The sequence below is a fragment of the Astyanax mexicanus genome, chromosome 1 (genome assembly GCF_023375975.1).
Source record: "Astyanax mexicanus isolate ESR-SI-001 chromosome 1, AstMex3_surface, whole genome shotgun sequence".
Classification (NCBI taxonomy): Eukaryota; Metazoa; Chordata; class Actinopteri; order Characiformes; family Acestrorhamphidae; genus Astyanax; species Astyanax mexicanus.
In genome coordinates, this window is record NC_064408.1 from 131456222 (window position 1) to 131478713 (window position 22492).

Sequence of the window (22492 nt, forward strand, 5' to 3'; positions counted from 1 at the left end):
TGAGGCAAGTGAGGCCTGCAGTTCTTTGGGTGTTGTTCTGGGTTATTTGGGATCTCCTGTATGAGTCGTTGCTGCGCTCTTGCGGTAATTTCGGTCGGCTGGTAACTCCTGGGAAGGTTCACCAGTGTTCCATGTTTTCTCTATTAGTGAATAATAGTGAATCACTGTGGCATTCTGGAGTCCCAAAACTCTATAAATGGCTTTACAACCTTTTCCAGACTGATATGATCAATTACTTTCTTTCTCATTTGTTCCTGAGTTTTGTTGGATACGAATATGGTGTCTATATTTTGAGTATCTTTTGGTCTACTTTGTCAGGCAGGTTCTATTTAAGTGATTTCTTGATTAAGAACAGGTGTAGCTGTAATCAGGTGTGGGTGTGGCTAGAGAAATTGAACTCAGTTATGTTTTAACTGGAGGGGCAAACACTTTTTCACACAGGGTCATGTAGATTAGATTTTTTTCTCCATTAAAAACTTTCATGTAAAACCTGCATTTTGTGTTTACTTGTGTTATCTTATATTTAAATGGTGATTGATGTTCTGAAATATTTAAGAGTGAAAACATGCAAAAAAAAAGATATCACACCACTGTATATTCTGTTCTCATTTCACATACAACCCCAATTCCAATGAAGTTGGGACGTTGTGTAAAACATACTTAAGAACAGACTACAATAATTTGCTAATCTCTTTTTAAATAAAATATTTAATGTTCAAGTGGATAAACTTTATTGTTTTTTGCAAATTTTCCCTCATTTTGAATTTGAGGCTGCAACACGTTGTAAAGAAGTTGTACAGGATGATGTTTCTGTCTGTGTTTCATCCCCTTTCCTTTAACACTCAACAAGCTTTTGTTGAATTGAGGACACTAATAGTTAAAGCTTGTAGGTGGAATTCTTTCCAATTCTTGCTTGAAAGACCAATAAGGTTTATCTGTTTGAACATGAAATATCTTGTCTTTGTAGTGGATTCAATTGAATATTTATTGAAAATGATTATGGTATTGTATTGTGTTGTATTCTGGTTTTATTTATGTTTTTACACAACGTCTCATCTTGACTGGAATTGGGGTTGTAGATGAGATAAAGCTGATCATGTTGACGAGTCTCTCAGTTCTCTGTGTTTATGGATGATCTGTTCACAGAGGGACACGTATCCCGTCTCCAGATGTGAGTTTATGAGGGGAAACTCTTCATAATGGGGGGTAAAAACTGCAAGTGTGCAGAAGAAGCTTCTGACCCAGAGTGAGTAACTTTATATAACATCCCTCAATACTCAGACTTTACTCAACACTTTACTCTCATCTTCATGAGGGTCTGTTTTAGTGTCATCTTCAAATAATTGCTCTTTTTACATCTAATGTGTTCCATATTATCAGATTGAGGCTTCTTGTATTGTGTGAGATTCTCTCTGGCCAGTCAGTGCTCTTCAAGGTTTCTGTGAGGACTCCGCCCACTATTCTCAGTGCAGCAGTTTTTTGTTTAAAACCTCCAGCAGCACTGCTGTATCTGATCCACTCACTGTACCACCAGCTCAACACACACTAACACCTCATACACCACCACCATGCTAATCACTGCTAATCACTGCTGTATCTGATCCACTCACTGTACCAGCTCAACACACACTAACACCTCATACACCACCACCACGCTAATCAGTGCTAATCACTGCTGTATCTGATCCACTCACTGTACCACCAGCTCAACACTCACTAACACCTCATACACCACCACCATGCTAATCACTGCTAATCACTGCTGTATCTGATCCACTCACTGTACCAGCTCAACACACACTAACACCTCATACACCACCACCACGCTAATCAGTGCTAATCACTGCTGTATCTGATCCACTCACTGTACCAGCTCAACACACACTAACACCTCATACACCACCACCATGCTAATCACTGCTAATCACTGCTGTATCTGATCCACTCACTGTATCACCAGCTCAACACTCACTAACACCTCATACACCACCACCATGCTAATCACTGCTAATCACTGCTGTATCTGATCCACTCACTGTACCAGCTCAACACACACTAACACCTCATACACCACCACCACGCTAATCAGTGCTAATCACTGCTGTATCTGATCCACTCACTGTACCAGCTCAACACACACTAACACCTCATACACCACCACCATGCTAATCAGTGCTAATCACTGCTGTATCTGATCCACTCACTGTACCAGCTCAACACACACTAACACCTCATACACCACCACCATGCTAATCACTGCTGTATCTGATCCACTCACTGAACCAGCTCAACACACACTAACACCTCATACACCACCACCATGCTAATCACTGCTAATCACTGAAGTATCTGATCCACTCACTGTACCACCAGCTCAACACACACTAACACCTCATACACCACCACCATGCTAATCACTGCTGTATCTGATCCACTCACTGTACCAGCTCAACACACACTAACACCTCATACACCACCACCATGCTAATCACTGCTAATCACTGCTGTATCTGATCCACTCACTGTACCACCAGCTCAACACTCACTAACACCTCATACACCACCACCATGCTAATCACTGCTAATCACTGCTGTATCTGATCCACTCACTGTACCAGCTCAACACACACTAACACCTCATACACCACCACCACGCTAATCAGTGCTAATCACTGCTGTATCTGATCCACTCACTGTACCAGCTCAACACTCACTAACACCTCATACACCACCACCATGCTAATCACTGCTAATCACTGCTGTATCTGATCCACTCACTGTACCAGCTCAACACTCACTAACACCTCATACACCACCACCATGCTAATCACTGCTAATCACTGCTGTATCTGATCCACCCACTGTACCACCAGCTCAACACTCACTAACACCTCATACACCACCACCATGCTATGCACCACTTATTACACACACATGAACACACAGCAGCACAAACCCAACTTTTACTTCAACAATAAACAGAATAGTAAATAAAATAACATTTCTGTTCCCGTAAATGAGCTGCTGGAGCTTCTTCACAGCTCATGATTAATTAAGATAATTAGTATGTTTTGTGCATTTTGTGCAACATAAGGTGTAATTTTCCCGTGGTTAGAATAGCAGAGACACACTTAGCCCTAAATCAAGCAGCATGGTGCATGGCTCGCCTATAGATCACTAAAATGGGACCGATATTGTTCATGCAGTGTCCTAATTTTTCACATGACTACATACAGCACCAGCATTCATCTGTTGTGTGAAGTCTGTAAAGATCATATTGTGTTTAAATGTGAGTATACATTAATTTGTTTATTTATGCAGAAACACAATGCTGATTTCCTATTAAACCCACAGAACCCAAGAGAAGACGGACATTTACAAGAAAAAGCTCGACACATTGAAGGTTTGTTATTGTGTGTGTGAGTGTGTTCTTTTAATCTAAAATTTGTTTCATAAATATTTTTTTTTAAAGAGCACAGTATTACAAATCTTAATAAAATAATAAATATCAGAGCATTAATAAAGGAGTGTAGACGGATTCAGGATGCAAATGCAAGTAGGTTTTATTTGAAGCCATAATGAAAATAAAAAGTAACAAAACACTAAGACTAGGACACAAACACAAAATACCAGCAAGACAAAGAAAAAGAGATTAAAGATATCAAACAAAACCGGCTACACGGAGGGTCAAACAAAACATGACCCAGAACACAGGTAAACCTGGGGTATAAGCAGAGCTCAGGAAACAAGAAACACCTGGAGAAGATAATGAGGGGGCAGGTTATCAAATTAAACACATATGCGAACACTGGTGACAGGGCGGGGCTAGGGCTGAGTCAAGTCAGAAACTAAACAGAGCCATGTGTGGGAAAACAAACAGGAGGGATTTTCCTGTATAACAGTGTAACAAGGCAGCAATCCAAACAGAGGGTAAGATTTACCTCAGGATTGCTGCTATGTTTATTTCTAACTCCCTAATGGATATCTTCATCAGGGTGGACTCAAAGGGTGTTCCACGAATCAAGCTAACTCAATAGGTCAGGCTTATTAAGACAAGCCTGGCTCATTTTGCCCAAATTTTGGTTCCACGAAAGAGGCTAGACTTAAGCCTCGTCCAGTTACTATAGCAACATATACGTTTGTCCAAACCTGCTCTGTCCCAGGCTAGAGTTGACGCTTAGCTTAGCTGCAACTCTTCTATTGGATGAGCCATGTGACGCCATAGTCTGCGGGTAGGAAACAAAAATCGGTTTTATCCAATAAATTGCAGTGGATGCAGCAAATCATATAATAATTCTATACATTTAATTGAGTATTGTACTGTATTGGATATGTGTCTGCACAGTGCAATTTATTGGTTCAATCTTAACAAATTCAGGTCAGTGTAAAATGAAATACAGTATTTAATCGCAGTTATTTTCCACAAAGATTTATTTGCATAAACTCTATATCACAAAAACACATTTATTAGTATTAATGATGCCCAGGTACACTACCGTTCAAAAGTTTGGGGTCACTCAAACAATTTTGTGTTTTCCATGAAAAGTCACACTTATTCACCACCATACGTTGTGAAATGAATAGAAAATAGAGTCAAGACATTGACAAGGTTAGAAATAATGATTTGTATTTGAAATAACATTGTTTTTACATCGAACTTTGCTTTCATCAAAGAATCCTCCATTTGCAGCAATTACAGCATTGCACACCTTTGGCATTCTAGCTGTTAATTTGTTGAGGTAAGCTGGAGAAATTGCACCCCACGCTTCTAGAAGCAGCTCCCACAAGTTGGATTGGATGGATGGGCACTTCTGGCGTACCATACGGTCAAGCTGCTCCCACAACAGCTCAATGGGGTTCAGATCTGGTGACTGCGCTGGCCACTCCATTACCAATAGAATACCAGCTGCCTGCTTCTGCTGTAAATAGTTCTTGCACAATTTGGAGGTGTGTTTAGGGTCATTGTCCTGTTGTAGGACGAAATTGGCTCCGATCAGGCGCTGTTCACTGGGTATGGCATGGCGTTGCAAAATGGAGTGATAGCCTTCCTTATTCAGAATCCCTTTTACCCTGTACAAATCTCCCACCTTACCAGCACCAAAGCAACCCCAGACCATCACATTACCTCCACCATGCTTAACAGATGGCGTCAGGCATTCTTCCAGCATCTTTTCATTTGTTCTGCGTCTCACAAACGTTCTTCTTTGTGATCCAAACACCTCAAACTTGGATTCATCCGTCCACAACACTTTTTTCCAGTCTTCCTCTGTCCAATGTCTGTGTTCTTTTGCCCATCTTAATCTTTTTCTTTTATTAGCCAGTCTCAGATATGGCTTTTTCTTTGCCACTCTGCCCTGAAGCCCAAAATCCCGCAGCCGCCTCTTCACTGTAGATGTTGACACTGGTGTTTTGCGGGTACTATTTAATGAAGATGCCAGTTGGGGACCTGTGAGGCGTCTGTTTCTCAAACTAGAGACTCTAATGTACTTATCTTCTTGCTTAGTTGTGCAACGTGGCCTCCCACTTCTTTTTCTACTCTGGTTAGAGCCTGTTTGTGCTGTCCTCTGAAGGGAGTAGTACACACCGTTGTAGGAAATCTTCAATTTCTTAGCAATTTCTCACATGGAATAGCCTTCATTTTTAAGAACAAGAATAGACTGTCGAGTTTCAGATGAAAGTTCTCTTTTTCTGGCCATTTTGAGCGTTTAATTGACCCCACAAATGTGATGCTCCAGAAACTCAATCTGCTCAAAGGAAGGTCAGTTTTGTAGCTTCTGTAATGAGCTAGACTGTTTTCAGGTGTGTGAACATGATTGCACAAGGGTTTTCTAATCATCAATTAGCCTTCTGAGCCAATGAGCAAACACATTGTACCATTAGAACACTGGAGTGATAGTTGCTGGAAATGGGCCTCTATACACCTATGTAGATATTGCACCAAAACCAGACATTTGCAGCTAGAATAGTCATTTACCACATTAGCAATGTACAGAGTGTATTTGTTTAAAGTTAGGACTAGTTTAAAGTTATCTTCATTGAAAAGTACAGTGCTTTTCCTTCAAAAATAAGGACGTTTCAATGTGACCCCAAACTTTTGAACGGTAGTGTACTTTAAGATGAAGTTACTTTTAGGTAATAATTTGTAATCCCATAATTATATCAATTCTTAATGTGATCATATTTGTTCAATACAAAAAGTGAATGGATATAGACAACTACCCTACCAGTATTTTCATACAGGTGATATAAACTAGCAAAAATGTAGGCTATAAAAAGAGCAGCCAACATTGAAGGCTGTAGGCAGTGATTGACATCACCACCAGTAGCAGCAACAGCTGTTTTATTTCTGGTTGCTAAAATATTTCACACAATAAATACACACTCAATACACACTAAAATATGTAATTTAACATTTCCCTGCACATTAGACTTACCAATTCCTTACCGCATTCCTTCACCTCTTTAAACATTTTTCTTGGCTTTTCAGGGCTCGATTAATGAGGCTGTGTAAACACCGTGTGCATGTGCACAAGCCTTGATTAAAAAAGCCTGGCTTGAATTAGTGGGAACAGGTTGAGTCTGGATTTCGTTAGTGGAACGGATCTAGCTGGAAGTGACTTGTTTGGCTAACTCAAGCGAGGATTACTCAAATAAACGCCGCTGTTTTAAGCTCGCTTCGTGGAACAGCCCCCAGGTTACAACAGGGCCAAAATAAATACAAAAATCTTGATAAACAGAAGCAAAGAGTGGTGTAAAGAGTTTCACACTGTGAAATGCTTGTGTGCAAACTACTCTTTGGGGTCGTGGTGTGCTTTTCAGAGAGAGGTAATATATTTATATAATATAATGTACTCGGCATTAAAACAGACTACGGGACTACTCTAAGCTTTCTCTAAAGCTGTTTAGTTTTGAGAAAGCCCTATTAGCCTGGAATAAGGTTCGCAAGCTAACACATCTCCACAGTCACTGATGAGCTCCGCCTGAACTACACTCATTAACCGATAGATGTCGCTGTCTGACAGATTCAGATTCAGCAGCACAGCGCTGAAACTTGCTGGGAAGTTGTGGATGTAGGCCCTACTTGGCCACTAGATGTCACTGTGGCGTGTGATGACTCGAACGTCTCACAAGATCGGATCATTTTCCGAATCAATTGGTTCATTTGATTCGATCTCCCAAAAGCCCCCCTTTTTCCATCACTAATAACTACAACAAACTAGAGAGAGAAAGAGGGGGAAAAGAAGATCCAGCACTGAGTATCTGGCTGGAGTCCCTTAAACAGGTTGTAAGCAGGTGTTCTAAATTAGCCAAATTAGGTCTCAGTGCTGGTCTTGAGTGCCCTCAGGCTAAGACTGCTTCTGGTGTAATCTGAACAGATTAAAGAATCTGCAGTGTCTGAACAGTGGGCAGGCCTCATAAAGGCACTAACCAGGTGGGATCAATCAGCCTGATTATTGTAGAAGGAAGAGTGGCAGAAGGTGGCCTCCCTCTAGAGGCAGGAGGACTACGGTGCAAGCACCCCCTTACAAACAGACTCTAACATTGAACTAATGAGGTACAGTACATTGATGAAATAACGTTTGAAGTACCGTTGTTTCCGTAGTCTGAACTCAAGTGTCCAGACTTCTTCAGACTGTACTATATTATACTGAAATCAGGTTATTAATGTATTATTTAGACTATTCATATTATTATCATCAGCAGCCACAATAATATTAATACAGTTAACAATATATTTAAAAAGTATTATGAATAATTATAATAATTATAATAGGCAAGTTAACCCTCCTGTTATGTTACGTGCCAAATTGACCCATTTAAAAGTTTGAAGATCTAGAAAAAATAGTTAAAAGTATTTTTTTTAGTATAAAACTTCTTCTGCTTGTTGTAATTAGTGTCAACAAATTGCCCCCCAATAACAAAAAATAAAACAAAATTTTACGTTATGTGTTAATGTTATGTAAAACTATTATGTCTAATATGTTGGTCTTTCAAAAGTAGTAAAGTAGGGACAATATGTCTTTTTTTTAAACGAGTAATTGTCCTGATTGAATAATTACCTGTTAGAGGTAATGAAAACCATTGCACTAAATATTGATAGGATAATTAGCAATGTAGTTAGTAATAAAATATTGACACTGCTTGTTTGGATTGTTTTAAATAATCATTATTTTGGATAATTATTATTTTGGATAATTAATATTTTTTATATTAATTGCATAATTAAACATGAACCAGATCAAATTGACCTGGGAACACCATTGCTGTTCCTGACAAATGAACATAACAGGAGGGTTAAAAAAAGAAAAGAAATAATAGCAAAACAGTGTATTTATAAGCGCTATATCTATATATATATATATAAGTATACAAATAATAATTAAACAATGTTAGTTAAATTTAGTTCATATCAGTGTCTCATAAACACAGGCAAGGATTGAAAGTTCTGCTTTAAAATGTAAATTTCCCACACTAAAGGATAAAAGATATACAGTATTGTCACGTCCTGGCCCTGTCTCTTGTCTGTTCTTATGTTTTCCCCCATGTGACCTGTGTTCCTCTGTGTTTTTTTCTCAGTAGTTTCCCACCACGTGTGTCTCATTTGTAGCTCCACCCTTTCCCCCTTTCCCCAGGTGTTTCCAATTCTAATGTGTTTCCTGTTTGTATTAATAGTTCCCCTGTGCCACTTTGTCTTCGTCGGTCTTCGCACTAACCACTGGCGTTTGTCTCTCATAGTATTTCATTGTTTCTCTCAGCGGTTCTTTGTTTCCTTCGTGTTTTTTGCCTTAGTTCTCTTTTCCATATGTATATATATATATAGATCCCTCATCCCTCTCTCATCCCTGTTCCCATGTCCAGTCTCCCATCCTGTCTCCGTGCATTGTCCAGTTTCTGTTTCATTCCCTAGTCTGTCTCAGGTTTTCCCGGTACCTTATTTCTCAGTAGTTTTCCACCACGTGTGTCTCATTTATAGCTCCGCCCTTTCCCCAGGTGTTTCCACTTCTAGTGTGTTTCCTGTTTGTATTAATAGTTCCAATGTGCCACTATGTCTTTGCGGTCATTGCACTTACCACTGTTATTTGTCTTTCATAGTATTTCTAAATATATAGATATATAGTATATCTTGTTTATTTCTTGTTTAGTTCTGTTTTGTTTTTCTAGTTTCATTTAATATTTTATTCCCTTGTATATATGTCCCTGCCCTGTTTAGTTTATATTTTTTTCGGTTACTTGTTTGTTTCCTTGTATAGCACCCCTCTTTGTTTTGGTTTGTTTCTTTGTTCAGTGTTTATTTGTCTCTTTGTTTATTTATTTATATATTTATTAAATTTCTCTTTCTTACCTGCAAATATGTCCGCCTCCTCCGTCTCCCTGCCTGCATCCTGACAAGTATATAGATCAAATACAGTATATTTAACAATATTTATAATATTTTTTATATTAATATATTTTTAATGGATTTATTTTCTGTGAAGAGCTACTTTTACAAAGTACTTGATATTTAAAATGTTCGTACAGCAAAATGAATATTTTTCATCTTTCTATTACTAATTCTACCGTCTATCGTCTCCGTATTTCGCCATAGAGGATGTAATCATCAGGATCTAAGCTGGTCTACAGCTGTAGTTGGAACAAATCAGCTGAACCACGGTCATTGTGAAGGTTTGGTCTAACTGTGTTTTTTGGAAACACCCGAGAGGCGTAACAATGGTTCGCATTGAGTAAGTTACTAACATAGTTATGGTTTTGGGACCCCTGGACTAAGGAGGACATGGGAAGAAAACAAGACGGGAACCAAAAGGACAAAGAAAATAAAAAACAAGATAAACAAGAGCTAAGATGTGATATGTATTTGGAAATATATATGTAGCTGTGTGCAAAAATATAACACTGAAGGTTTAAAAGTCAGAACATTTAGAAAAAAATGTCTTTAGGGATTCAACAAATATTTACCAATCAAACATATTTAACAGATAATGGCAAAAAAAGCACATAATATACAGAAATCTGGGAACTTTCCTCCCTCAAACAACCAGGAACATCTGATCTGCCTCATTACCAGAGACCTCCATTAAACCTAAATCTGCTCTCCTTCAGGTGCCGTCAAACAAGATAACAAGCGATCCACAAGTGTTTAAAGGTGATGTAGCTCCATGTTTATTCTCTTATTTCATGTAGCGTATTATGTTGATGTGTACATATTTACAGTGTCACCCTGGAATTAAAATGAATTGTTTCAATTTTTGGGTTTTTATTATTTTATTATATTCAGAACATGCCTACAAACTAAGTATGTGATTTTTGTGAAGCAAACAACAAACAGGACAAAATAACAGAAAATCTCAATTTGTAAAACTATTCACCCCCTAATACCAGTTCTTTGTAGAGGTAACTTTTGCAGCAGTTATAGCTTCAGGTCGCTTTGGATAAGTCTGTAAGTCTCATATGGGGTTTATTCCCATTCCTTGAGGAAAAGCTGCTCCAGCTCCTTTTAAGTTGGATGGTGAACAGCAATCCTGAGCCATTCTGCTCCCCTGGAACAGCGCGACAACTTACCGCCCCAACACGTCGTCTACCTGGCCCAGCGAATCAGCTCCCGTGGCCCAGCGCGTCAGCTCCAAGGCCCTATTTTGGACAGAATGGACAGTATTTGCCTGGATACCTCTTTCTTTCTGCCTGCTAGGTGCTTCTCCTATCTGGCATCTGTGTTCTGTCAGTCCTGCCTGTTGCTCAAATTCATATTTTTGAATTGCGACTGCGGGGCTTCCTTGGCTCCACGATGACATCACCGCCACTCCACACAACGGCACCCTTTCCCTTTCCACCGCGGCTCATTCCCCGCCTCCCACATGTTTTACCCCATCTCTGGTTCAGCCATCCTCGCGTTGGAGGATTCTGCAATATCCCTCTTGGGTTCTTCGGTTTGTGTTTTACTGTTGTGGTTCTTTCACATGCCTCCAAGTTGCTCACCATCCAGGAGTCTGCCTTGGCGTTCTCCCTGTTCCAGGATGTCCTGCACTCGTCCTGACTGTTGCTCAAATTCTTTATTTTCTTTTGGGGTGTGTCGGCTCCCCTGGCCCAGTATGGCAGCTCCCCATCCCAGTGTGTCGGCTCCCCTGGCCCAGCGCTTTGGCTCCCAGCGTGACTGTGTGGCTTTCTGGACACTGCGATGATGTCACCACCACTCCCCGCTATGGCACTTTCTCCCCCTCCACTGCGGCTCATATCCCGCCTCCCACATGTTTCACCTCACCTCTGGTTTGGACATTGTCACCCTGTTTCTTTTCCTCCTGGCCTGCGACAGTCCAACCTTCTTTCCTCTGCTACCTTCTCTCTACGTTCTGCGGCCTCCTGTTTGATGGAAATATAAAGGCCCATGACGGCATCTTCCTGTTCCTTTCACTTCCTCCAGGATGCTCAGCCATCGGCCTTGTTTGTTTCACCTTGTGCTCCCTCTGCAGGTACCCAGGCGACCCAGCCCGTCATCTTTACCCCCAACTTCTCCCTATCCACCACGGCTTATGCCCCACCTCCCACATGTTTCACCCCACCCCTGCACTCGTCCTTTCTGTCTCCTCTGTCTGCCCTAGTTTGGACAAAAAGGACTGCTCCACTCTCTGCCTGGATGCCCCTTCTCTCTGCCTGCTAGTTGCATCTCCTCTCTGGCATCTGTGTTCCGTCGGTTCTGCCTGTTGCTCAAATTGTTTTTTGTTTTTTTTGGAGAACTATGTCTTCTTTAGACTTCTCTTTCTTGAGTTCTTGAAACATTACCTTCTCACAAGCAGCAGTTTCTTTTACTTCCCAATCATCTCAATTTCATTATGCACTTTATTCCACAAGGTTACACTTTTTTCTCCATCTCCATTTTCATTCCCGGTGTATCTAACCCTCTTGCTATCATCAGACAAAGCAAACAGACCAGTTTGAAATATTACTTCAGTTAACCAGTTCAGACTGCTTCACCTCTCAGTCTTCATGAACCTCTCCTGTTCTACCTCCTATTCTCTCTCTCCCAAGACGCTCGTCCACATTAACCCCTGTTTATCAGCAAATCCGGTTTCCACCACCAGATATTCACCATATCTCACCTTCAGCGGTTTTAATCCTAATCATTTCCAGCTCAGAATTGAAGCAGCTACCACAGCTTCACACTAACGCTTACCTTACTTTACAGATCAGATTCTCGGATACCGGTTGCCCCCACATGTACTACACCTTCATCTGCACCCACACTCAAGACACTGCCCATAAAATCCTGGCTTCAATTTAGTTTTTAGGATCTATTTCTGTTTGTCTGTTCGTCCTTGTTTCCACACGTTGTGTTCTTTTGGGCGGCCCTGGCTTAAGAATCTCAAGTAGTGCTGATTGGTATGGCCAAAAATGTATATAACAAGACAGTTTCACAGTATATCACAGTATTATTATTATTATTATTATTATTATTATTATTATTATTATCAAAAATTAAAGATGGTCTTTAGTGTAGGTTTGTGACTGTACTGTTAGGATTATATATAATATAAAACACTAAGGATTTGATTAATTTTGAGTTTACTTTGGCCCACAAAATTACACAATATATGAAGGAAACAATAGGTTATTATTGAAGCCATTAGAGGCATTAACCTACAGTTTTAAAATCAGACTCAATTCCCTTCTTTCTCCAGTTAACAAATACGTTAGTTCATATATTTAAAAGGGCTATGTGAGCTGTGTCTGTTTATTTTGGGGGCTGTTCTAAAATAAGCAGACACAGCTCGCTAGCTAATGCCAGCCAGTTAGCACAACAAGCTAATAACAAATTGTTCTGTAGATACACTTTAAACTCTGTTTTGCTATGTGAACACAGATCAAACTGGTCTTGCCCAGACCACCACAACCCAGGACACCACAGCTCCCAGTGACCTGATCCAGAACACCACAGCTCAGAGTGGAGCGACTGTCAATAATCCTGTTCTACAGGGCAATGTGATTCATGGCCCAGTTACTTATAACATTGGAGCTTACTCTAATCGTGAAGGTAATAAAAAAAAATCTGTCCAAAAAAAATCTTTCCATTTGTTTTATCTTTATAAAAATTGTGTTACATTTTCCTGCCATATACAGAACAGGCCAAAAGTTTGGACACACCTTCTCTATTTCAATGCGTTTTCTTTATTTTCATGACTATTTACATTGTAGATTTTGCTTGTTGACTAGCTTTAGCAGTGGATTACTAGCAGCTATTTGACCATGAAGTCGTCTCCTCTGAACAGTTGTTGTAGAGATGGGTCTGCTGCTAGAACTCAGTGTGGCGTTCAACCGGTCTCTGATCTGAGCTGCTGTTAACTAGCGATTTCTGAGGCTGGTTACTTGGATGAACTTGTCCTGAGAAGCAGAGGTGACTCTTGGTTTTCCTTCGTGGGTTGGTCTTCATGTGTGCCAGTTTGGTTGTAGCGCTTGATGGGTTTTGCAGTTTTCCGCACTGACTAACTTTCATTTCTTAAAGTAATGATGGCCACTTGTTTTTCTTTAGTTAGCTGATTGGTTCTAGCCATAATATAAATTTTAACAGTCGTCCAATATTGTCCAATGTCTGCTGTGTAGTAACCTGACTTCTGCATAACACAACTGATGGTCCCAATCCCATTGATAAAGCAATAAATTCCACTAATTAATCCTGATGACAAACCTGAAAACCAACCTCTTTTTTCTGCCTCTTGAAGCTCATTGAGAGAATAATGCCAAGAGTGTGTAAAGCAGTAATCAGAGCAAAGGGTGGCTATTTTGAAGAAACTAGAATATAAAACATGTTTTCAGTTATTTCACCTTTTTTTTTTGTTGAGTACCAAACTCCACGTGTTCATTCATAGTTTTGATGCATTGAGTGATAAAGATACAATGTAAATAGTCATGAAAATAAAGAAAACGCATTGAAAAAGGTGTGTCCAAACTTTTGGCCTTTACTGTATATATTTCAACTTCATTTTAAAAATAAGAATATTCTAGAATAATCTATATATGATATGATCATATGCCTCACACTCACAGTGTGTCCTGTTATTTTGAAGAGGAAATGAAAGCATAAGGAATATATCTGGAACAGGGAAGTGAATCTTATGATCATTTAGGATGCTGTAGATCTAAAAATCTTCATGCCAGGTATTCATACATTGGTTTGAACACAATAAATATACAAATCTTACAAAACAGTGTTAAATGGAATTCATTGTTTTAAATGGCATCAGCAGAAGTTAGAAATAAGGCGGAGTCTAACTTTACATGTTTTTGAGGGGGGTCCTATTGAGGCCGATTTTGGAAAAAAATGAATTAAACTGACCTGAATTGTATGATTATTATATTCTTTTCTGTACTGCTGTTCACTCTCTCAGGAAGAGACAGAAGAGAAGAGGAAATGGGCAAGACTGCAGGAGCCTCCACTACAGATGATGCAGGTAATCAATTCTGTCATCAATATCATGGGTTAATACATAAATAACAAGTTCAGTTTAAAAACGATAGCATAGACAGGTCTTTGCATTTTGTGTGATGTGTGATTTGCAAGATAAGATTCTGTTGCCCACAGGAAGTAAAATGGCCCTGTATGGGATTTTGATTAAGAAATGTTTACCTTGACAACTCAAATCAAATTTATTTATATGTGACGTTGTCACAAAGCAGCTTTACAGAACAAACAATCAGACATAATGAATAGGGTGCGAATCTCTCAGTGTCTGGCGATTCGAATCGATTCCAATTTTTGGGGCCACGATTCGATTCAGAAACGATTTAAAAACAAAACGAGGCTTTATTACAAAGCACTTTAACAGATAGCGTAGTCCGATAAAGGCGTGGGTCAAAGCAAAACATCAGAGCCGAACCACAAACCAAAAACAAAACCATGAGACAGAAGCAGAGTTCAATAAACCAGGAAATCACAAAAATAAACAGAGCAAAGGATAAGGCAGAAACATAGTCAAAAGAACAAACAAGGGTCATACACGGGTAATTCAGACAGAAGATAAACACTCAGTATATCGCTGGATAAACAGGGAAAATACCTCGCGACAAGCGAGACAAACAGACAGGTATTTATACCTAAACTAAATTACTAACACCTGAACACAATCTAAAGTTACGGTGACGTAGAACGCCCGAGTGAGCCGCGGTTGGCCGAGCGCGTGGTGTTGTCAAGTGCATGCTGGGAGGTGTAGTTCTGGACCGGGGATTGTCACCTGTCTGGTCTTCATTTGTGTTGGATAACATGAACCTCTGGGAAATGAAACCCAGAGTCCAGATCCTTGATTAAGCTGGTTAAATTGTAGCTATGATGAAAATGTACTTCCACCTTGATTCTCAGCATTTATAGACTGAAATATCTCCAAACAAAAATGTTTTTCTGAAAATAACAGATCATGCTCTTTGCGCACTCTGAGACTGCTATGGGTGAATGGTAAGCTGTGGACTGAATAGTAATTTGCCTTAAAGTTATTGCAGTTTATGGATTGGAATCAGCATCTGTAATTAAATCAATCTGGCCATTTTTTAGATTGTGACGCGAGCTTAGAACAGAGATTAAATATAACCCAAGAGTTAAATCAAAAGACCCCAATAATCTTTAACAATAACCCGACTACGCCACCTGAGGACTACCCCTCAGGAAATTATGAATACTTCCCAGTCATTAACCAATGGCACACAGGTTGGTTGTTATGAGGAGACAGAGACCAAAGTTTCGTTCAAAGTTTATTTTCACAATGCACAGTTTATTTCCAAAATCTAAAATTTAAATACTTGACTGCAGCCTCCAAATCACCATGGGCTTTTGAAAAAAAAAACAAAGAAAAAAAAGGTATAAACTAACAATAAACTAAAACAATGACGAAAGAAACTTCCCAAATAAATACAATAAAGAAAAAAATCCCAAATCCCAAATAAACGTAAGAAACACACACAATTATGTAGTTCAATTACAGCCAACTCAGTTTAGCTAAAGAAAATAAACTCAAAAGGAACAAACAAATCATTCACAAAGCCCAAAATTAATTATCTGAGTAGGGAAAAGGAAAAGAAAAGAATAAACAATAAAAAAACAATAATTAAGCGTCATCCAAAAATAAAAGAAAATGTATAATTCAACGCAAAATTATAAATTTACCCAAATCAAACATAGCCAAAATATTTACAAAAATATAAGCAAACAAATTACTAAAGAAGAAAACGAAACTCAACATAAAAAATAACGATAATGAAAAAAAAAACAAAAAAATAATAATTCAACAAAAATTAGAAATTTCCCCAGATCAACAATAACCAAAATGTTCACAAAAATATAAAGAAACGAATTACTGAAAAAGAAAATGAAAACCAACACGAAACCAACAAAAACTACTTAATTAGCCCCATAAAATACCGGGACCACGGCAGAAAACCGCGCCCAATAACCTTCACAATACATAAAACAAAACCCCAAAGAATGTCCAACGATGCAGCAGCCACGTACTTTGCCAATTAAAAACTAAATACGCCGTAAAAGAACCAATAACGACCGCCGCACAGTACCAATTAAAATTTAACAACGGCATATAACAGCCATGAAGGTGAGAGCAGCAGCAGCACAACGGAGAGGAAGTGCCCGGGATTGTGCGGCGGGGCAAACAGGAGGAATGAGAGTCGCAGGCCAGATAGCTCACTATCCTAACAAAGGAAATAAATATATTATATATAATAAATATATATAAGTACCAGATAATAAAATACTTTAACGAGGTCTAAGATAGGGGAGACGCTTTCAGTCACCAGCACCGCAAAAGCAAAGCACTCTGATTCTGATCACTACAAAATAATTACATTTAAAATCACCCAATTACATTGCACACCAAAAAGCACTACACACCAATAACACAATCCATCCTACCTAAAGTGATTGCCACCACAAGGAATTCCGCAATCCAGCACGCCAAACCAGAAGCCGAACTGCCGCCCAGACCTCCAACAAAGGGATCAAGTTCACCCAACCGGAACCACCATTAAACCCTCCTACTTCCTTTTATATCCCCAAAGCGACTTCCCATAATTAAAGCTCCTTATCATTAACCCCTACACCACCATTACTGACAGCTCACCTGTCACAATATCATACATTAATTGATGTTAATCTCGGACCAATATATAACAGTATACTGATATTGGATCAGATCTGTTCCATCTCTATGTATTATTACTGTTTCCTCTTGGGCAAACATAGAACTAGAAGACTACAACAGATTCAGTAAATACAGCAGATATGAGACAGTTTAACAGACAGGACACTGCAGTACTGACACAGTACAGTCTGAATGTATATGTTGAGAGGTGCAGAGATATATCCTGTTATAACATGTAATTTTATGCAATGCAGCTTATAACCTACATGATCACAGCAGTTACTGAGGTAGAAAACATACTGAAGAATAGAGTATTATTATAGTATTAATTATTCCTGATAGAATGAGAGTAGACACAGACTGGGATAATTATATAAATTATCGTGTGAAATGTTTGGCTTTTTTTTTTATTTGTATCATACAGTGGCTCTAAGAAAAACAGGAAAAGAGAAGCTCAAAAAGATCATCAAAGGTCGCTATGAAACTTTATACGAGGGAACAGGAAAGAGAGCGAAGCACATCCTCCTGAACAAGGTTTACTCAGAGCTGTATTTGGTGGAGGACTGGAGGGGAGGAGTCAATACACATGGTTCAACATACAGTGGAATTAAGATCAGTGAGATTTTCCATGGAGACTTTAACATTAAAAAAGTGCTCACAATGGGAATAGCTGGGATTGGGAAAACCGTCTCTGTTCAGAAGTTTGCTCTGGATTGGGCTGAAGGAAAATCCAATACAGACATAGATTTTGTTTTTATTATTGCTTTCCGAGAGCTGAATCTTCTAAAAGATGAAGAGTATGACCTTCCAGGACTTCTTCTTCATCTGTACCCACAGCTGAAACATTTGAAAGAAGCTGGTCTTTTTGATGATGAGTGTAAATGTACTTTTATCTTGGATGGACTGGATGAGCTCAGGAAGCCTCTGGATTTTGAACAGAAGAAAATGTCCTCTATAACAGAGAAGACAACTGTAGACGTTCTGGTGACCAGCCTCATCACAGGAGCACTGCTTGAGTCTGCTCTTGTCTGGGTCACCTCCAGACCTGCAGCAGCCGATCAGATCCCACCAGAATACATCCACCGGAAAACAGAAGTACGAGGATTCATCACGGACCAGCAGAAGGAGGAGTACTTCAGGAAGAGAATACAGGATGAAGAACAAACTAACACAATCATCTCACACATTAAAAATGTGAAGACGCTCTACATCATGTGCTACAAACCAGTCTTCTGCTGGATCACCTACACTGTGCTTCAGGAACTCATCAAGAACAAAGTAAAAGAAATCCCTAAAACTCTAACTCAAATGTATGCACACTTTCTGAACATTCAGAAGGACACAAAGAGCAAAAAATATGACAATACTTGTCAGAAAGATCTTCAAAACCTGCTGGAATCCAACAGAACCGAGCTTCTGAAACTGGCTGAACTGGCTTTCAAGCAGCTGATGAAAGGCAGTGTGATGTTCAACGAAGAGGACCTGAGAGAGAGCAGGATTGATGTCTCTTACTCTGAGTATTCTGGGATCTTTACTGAGATCTTTAAGGATGAATGTGTGCTTTACCAGAGTAAGGTCTATTGCTTTGTTCATCTGAGCTTTCAGGAGTTCCTGGCTGCTGTTTATGTGTTTCATTGCCAGGAGAGTGGGAATCTAAAGGAACTGCAGTGTCTTAATCCATTGAACAGAATCTGGTCTGAGAATGTTACTCTGGATGAGCTGCTGAAAGGAGCTGTGGATAAAACCGTAGAGAGTCAGAACGGATACCTGGATCTGTTCCTCCGTTTCCTGCTGGGCATCTCACTGCAGACCAATCAGAGTCCCCTACAGGGGCTTCTGACTTTTAAACACAAAAGCACAGAGGAAACCACAAAGTACATCAAGGACATAATCAAAGTCCAACATCTTTCTGCTGAGAGATCCATCAATCTGTTCCTCTGTCTGTCTGAAGTGAAGGACCAGTCTCTGTCCACAGAGCTTCAAGAGTATCTAAACTCAGAGAATCACTCAGGACAGAAGCTCTCTCTTGGACAGTGTTCAGCAGTAGCCTACATGCTTCTGACCTCAGATGAAGTTCTGGAGGAGCTGGACTCCAAGAAAATCAACACATCACCCGAAGGTTACAGCAGCCTGATCCCAGCCCTGAGCAACTACAGAAAGGCACGGTGAGTAATCCACATAAACACTATGCAGTAATTTTAATTTAAATTATGTCCTTAAATACTGAATACAGTTAAATAAATCTCCACATACCAGAATATCATACCAGAATGTTTATCTAGTAGTTGTATTTGGCTTATTTGTATAGAACCTGCTATAGGCAGGGGCAATTCAAAGTGCTTTACATACACTAGGAAAAATGCAAATACATAAAAAGTCATGATTTCTAGCGATTTGGAGCAACTTTTATTGATAATGTGGACTGCGGCGAGATTGTCAGAGTGGAGTAGAATATATTTTTTCCGACCATTCATGTCCCCAAAGGAGGGCAGCGACGACGACTGGATACGGTTCGCAGAAGAATCGCGAAGCTTAACACCAAAAGAGCTGGAAGCTGCATCGGCGTAGAAGAAGGAAATCCCGTTCAGTCGTAGAGGAGGTACAGCCAGAAACAGAGTTCCTACAAGCAGTATTCGTCAAGCGTAACGAATGGTGGAGGGATCGGACAGAAGAAGCCGAGCGGAGGAGGTGGGAGACGGGTTCAATTTGTATGAAAGTGGCCGAGGGGGCAAGAAGTTAGTGCTTGGTACGGGTGGGGAGACTGAGGAAATCTGAGAGAACAGAATTGACGTGGATGAGCTTGTGCTGAGGAAGCGAAGCTTGAAAGGAAAGTCCAGGATGAGCCAGAGGAACTCGAGAGACGTGGCGGGACCAACGGACTTCTCCAACAGTGGGGCACAGAGATGAGAGAAGCGCTGGTTACAGCTTCAAGACCCCGCGAGGGGGGCGAGGAAGGAGGATCGGTGATGAAGAAGTTATCCAGGAGCCGGCGTTAAGCAAAATCCAGCAGAGCGGAGGAGGTGGGAGACGGGTTCAATTTGTATGAAAGTGGCCGAGGGGGGCAAGAAGTTAGTGCTTGGTACGGGTGGGGAGACTGAGGAAATCTGAGAGAACAGAATTGACGTGGACGAGCTTGTGCTGAGGAAGCGAAGCTTGAAAGGAAAGTCCAGGATGAGCCAGAGGAACTCGAGAGACGTGGCGGGACCAACGGACTTCTCCGACAGTGGGGCACGGAGGTGAGAGAAGCGCTGGTTACAGCTTCAAGACCCCGCGAGGGGGGCGAGGAAGGAGGATCGGTGACGAAGAAGTTATCGAGGAGCCGGCGTTAAGCAAAATCCAGCAGAGCGCCTTAGCGAAGGAGTTGAAGCTTGGGGTTATTTTAGCGCCCGAAGCAAGGAGAACCAAAAAGCGCAGTTAAATTTTGATATCAATTCTTTGCCTGTCAATTCAAACATTATTTTAGATCAGAACACAATGCAGAACAGTTTGTGTTTGTATATTATACCATTATTTCAATAAATTCTCCAATAAATGTAAATGGAAATAGACATTACAAATGTAAGGCATTTTCTGTAATTTCATATTTCCACTGTATCAAAACTGTTTTACAGGATGATTTACACTGTTATTAAACATTGTGTATTACATGTATTTTAAGTAAAATCTGTTGTGTTAATTCTTGTTTTTCAGACTAACTTCATGTCATCTTGGAGTAGAGATCTGTGAAAGTCTGGGATCCGTTTTAAAGCTAGAAAATTCCTTGATAGAACTGGATCTCAGTAACAATGACCTGCAGGATTCAGGAGTGGAGCTGCTCTCTGCTGGACTGAAGAGTTCACACTGTAAACTGCAGATTCTCAGGTCAGTGTTTCTGACACTTTATTCTAAACAGACTAAAGAGTAATAGAAGTCAGGGCTTAACTAAAAGAGTGTGCTGGGGTGATGAAGTCATGCCTTACACAGTGATTTTATTGTTTTATCTATATTTCGTGCCTTTTAAATATTGGTCATGTAATTTTGTCTGTCACTCTATCTGACCACAAGTAACACTTTGGCTACATAACACATAGGAAAATATATCCCAAACCCTTTTCCTTATAGGTGTCATTTGTCACTAAATCTGATTTTCTTAGCTTAATATGGACCACTTCACAATGTGGTACTGAAATTAGATACATATCTGATTAGTGGCATTTCAACTCTTTCTGAATTGCCAGATTGGAATGCAGGTGAGTAGATGAGAAAATGATGACTGTATTGAAAGTTTTTGTTCTTAGTTTATGATATTTTTGTTTTAATAATGTGTAATGTAAGGGCACAGAGCATGGCTGCAGGAAAATAATTAAATCAAAGGTTAAAAATAGGAAACTAATTAAAAGAAGTGTCTGTGGCTGAGTGACATTCTGTTTTTACAGCATGCTCAATTAAATTCAGTTCAAGTCAAGAGGCTTTTATTGTCAATACATCTGAGGACAGGTACATGAGTGAACAAAATTGAGTTCCTATGGAACCATGGTGCAATATAGAAGAACAATACAATAGACAACATAAAGTGCAAACATGAATCGAGGGTGCAAGAAAGAAATATGACAATACAATAAATGCAGCACACATGAGACAATTTCACAGACAAGATAGTAACGTACCAATATGGTACAAATGAAATGTGTGTGGTAAAGATAAGGTTCAGAGATTTTACTGTGATTTTATTGTTTTATCTACATTTCCTGTTCTTTAATCTTGCTCCTGTCATTTAGTCAATGTCTCTATCTGATATTAACAAAACCAGATAACCAGAAACCAGGCTACATAAGACATTGGAAATTCTGTTGCAAACCTGTTCCCCTTATAGGAATCATTTGTGTGGCAGTGTGAATGGCAAAAAGCACTCTGAATCTGAAATGTGGATGGAGGCCACTTTCCCAAAGCTGTGTGAAAATAGTCTTATTGGCATTAAGTGGATGTACGCCTCATAATGAGTCAAAAATTATGGAAACACCACGGTCCACGTTTTAACGTCATTATTCTTTCTTTCTGCGTCATTATCCTTAGCTAAATAACCATTTAGCTCTCATATTGTAAATATACTGATTGCTGTTTGTAATATTTGTGTTTAGATTAGTGTCCATTTATTTTCACCAAGTTGTCTGTGTTGATTTCATGAATGCTGGTTGCTGCCAATAACCAAATAAAACAACTCACATTTAATTCATATTTTAATCATTGATTAAAATCCTGATATTGTGGCTTATTAATTAATAACTTTATAAAAAGAATTATATATTATATACGAATATTTATAAGGTGCAAGTAATTTTATGAGATTGATTACTTAATGAGATTTATGCCACCAGCACTTACAAAAC

At 39.5% G+C, this 22492-nt stretch overlaps 1 protein-coding gene across 1 annotated transcript in view; it reads left to right on the forward strand.

Moving 5' to 3' along the window:
- The first annotated feature begins 1099 nt into the window (after positions 1-1099).
- LOC111197509 (NACHT, LRR and PYD domains-containing protein 12-like) overlaps positions 1100-22492 on the forward strand; it is a 592302-nt gene continuing 570909 nt past the window's right edge. The window contains exons 1-6 of the mRNA XM_049479820.1: positions 1100-1246; positions 3355-3403; positions 10099-10141; positions 12851-13021; positions 14373-14435; positions 17551-17660. Coding sequence (XP_049335777.1) covers positions 1200-1246; positions 3355-3403; positions 10099-10141; positions 12851-13021; positions 14373-14435; positions 17551-17660 — 483 coding nt within the window. The 5' untranslated portion in view covers positions 1100-1199. The remainder of the gene's footprint in view (positions 1247-3354; positions 3404-10098; positions 10142-12850; positions 13022-14372; positions 14436-17550; positions 17661-22492) is intronic.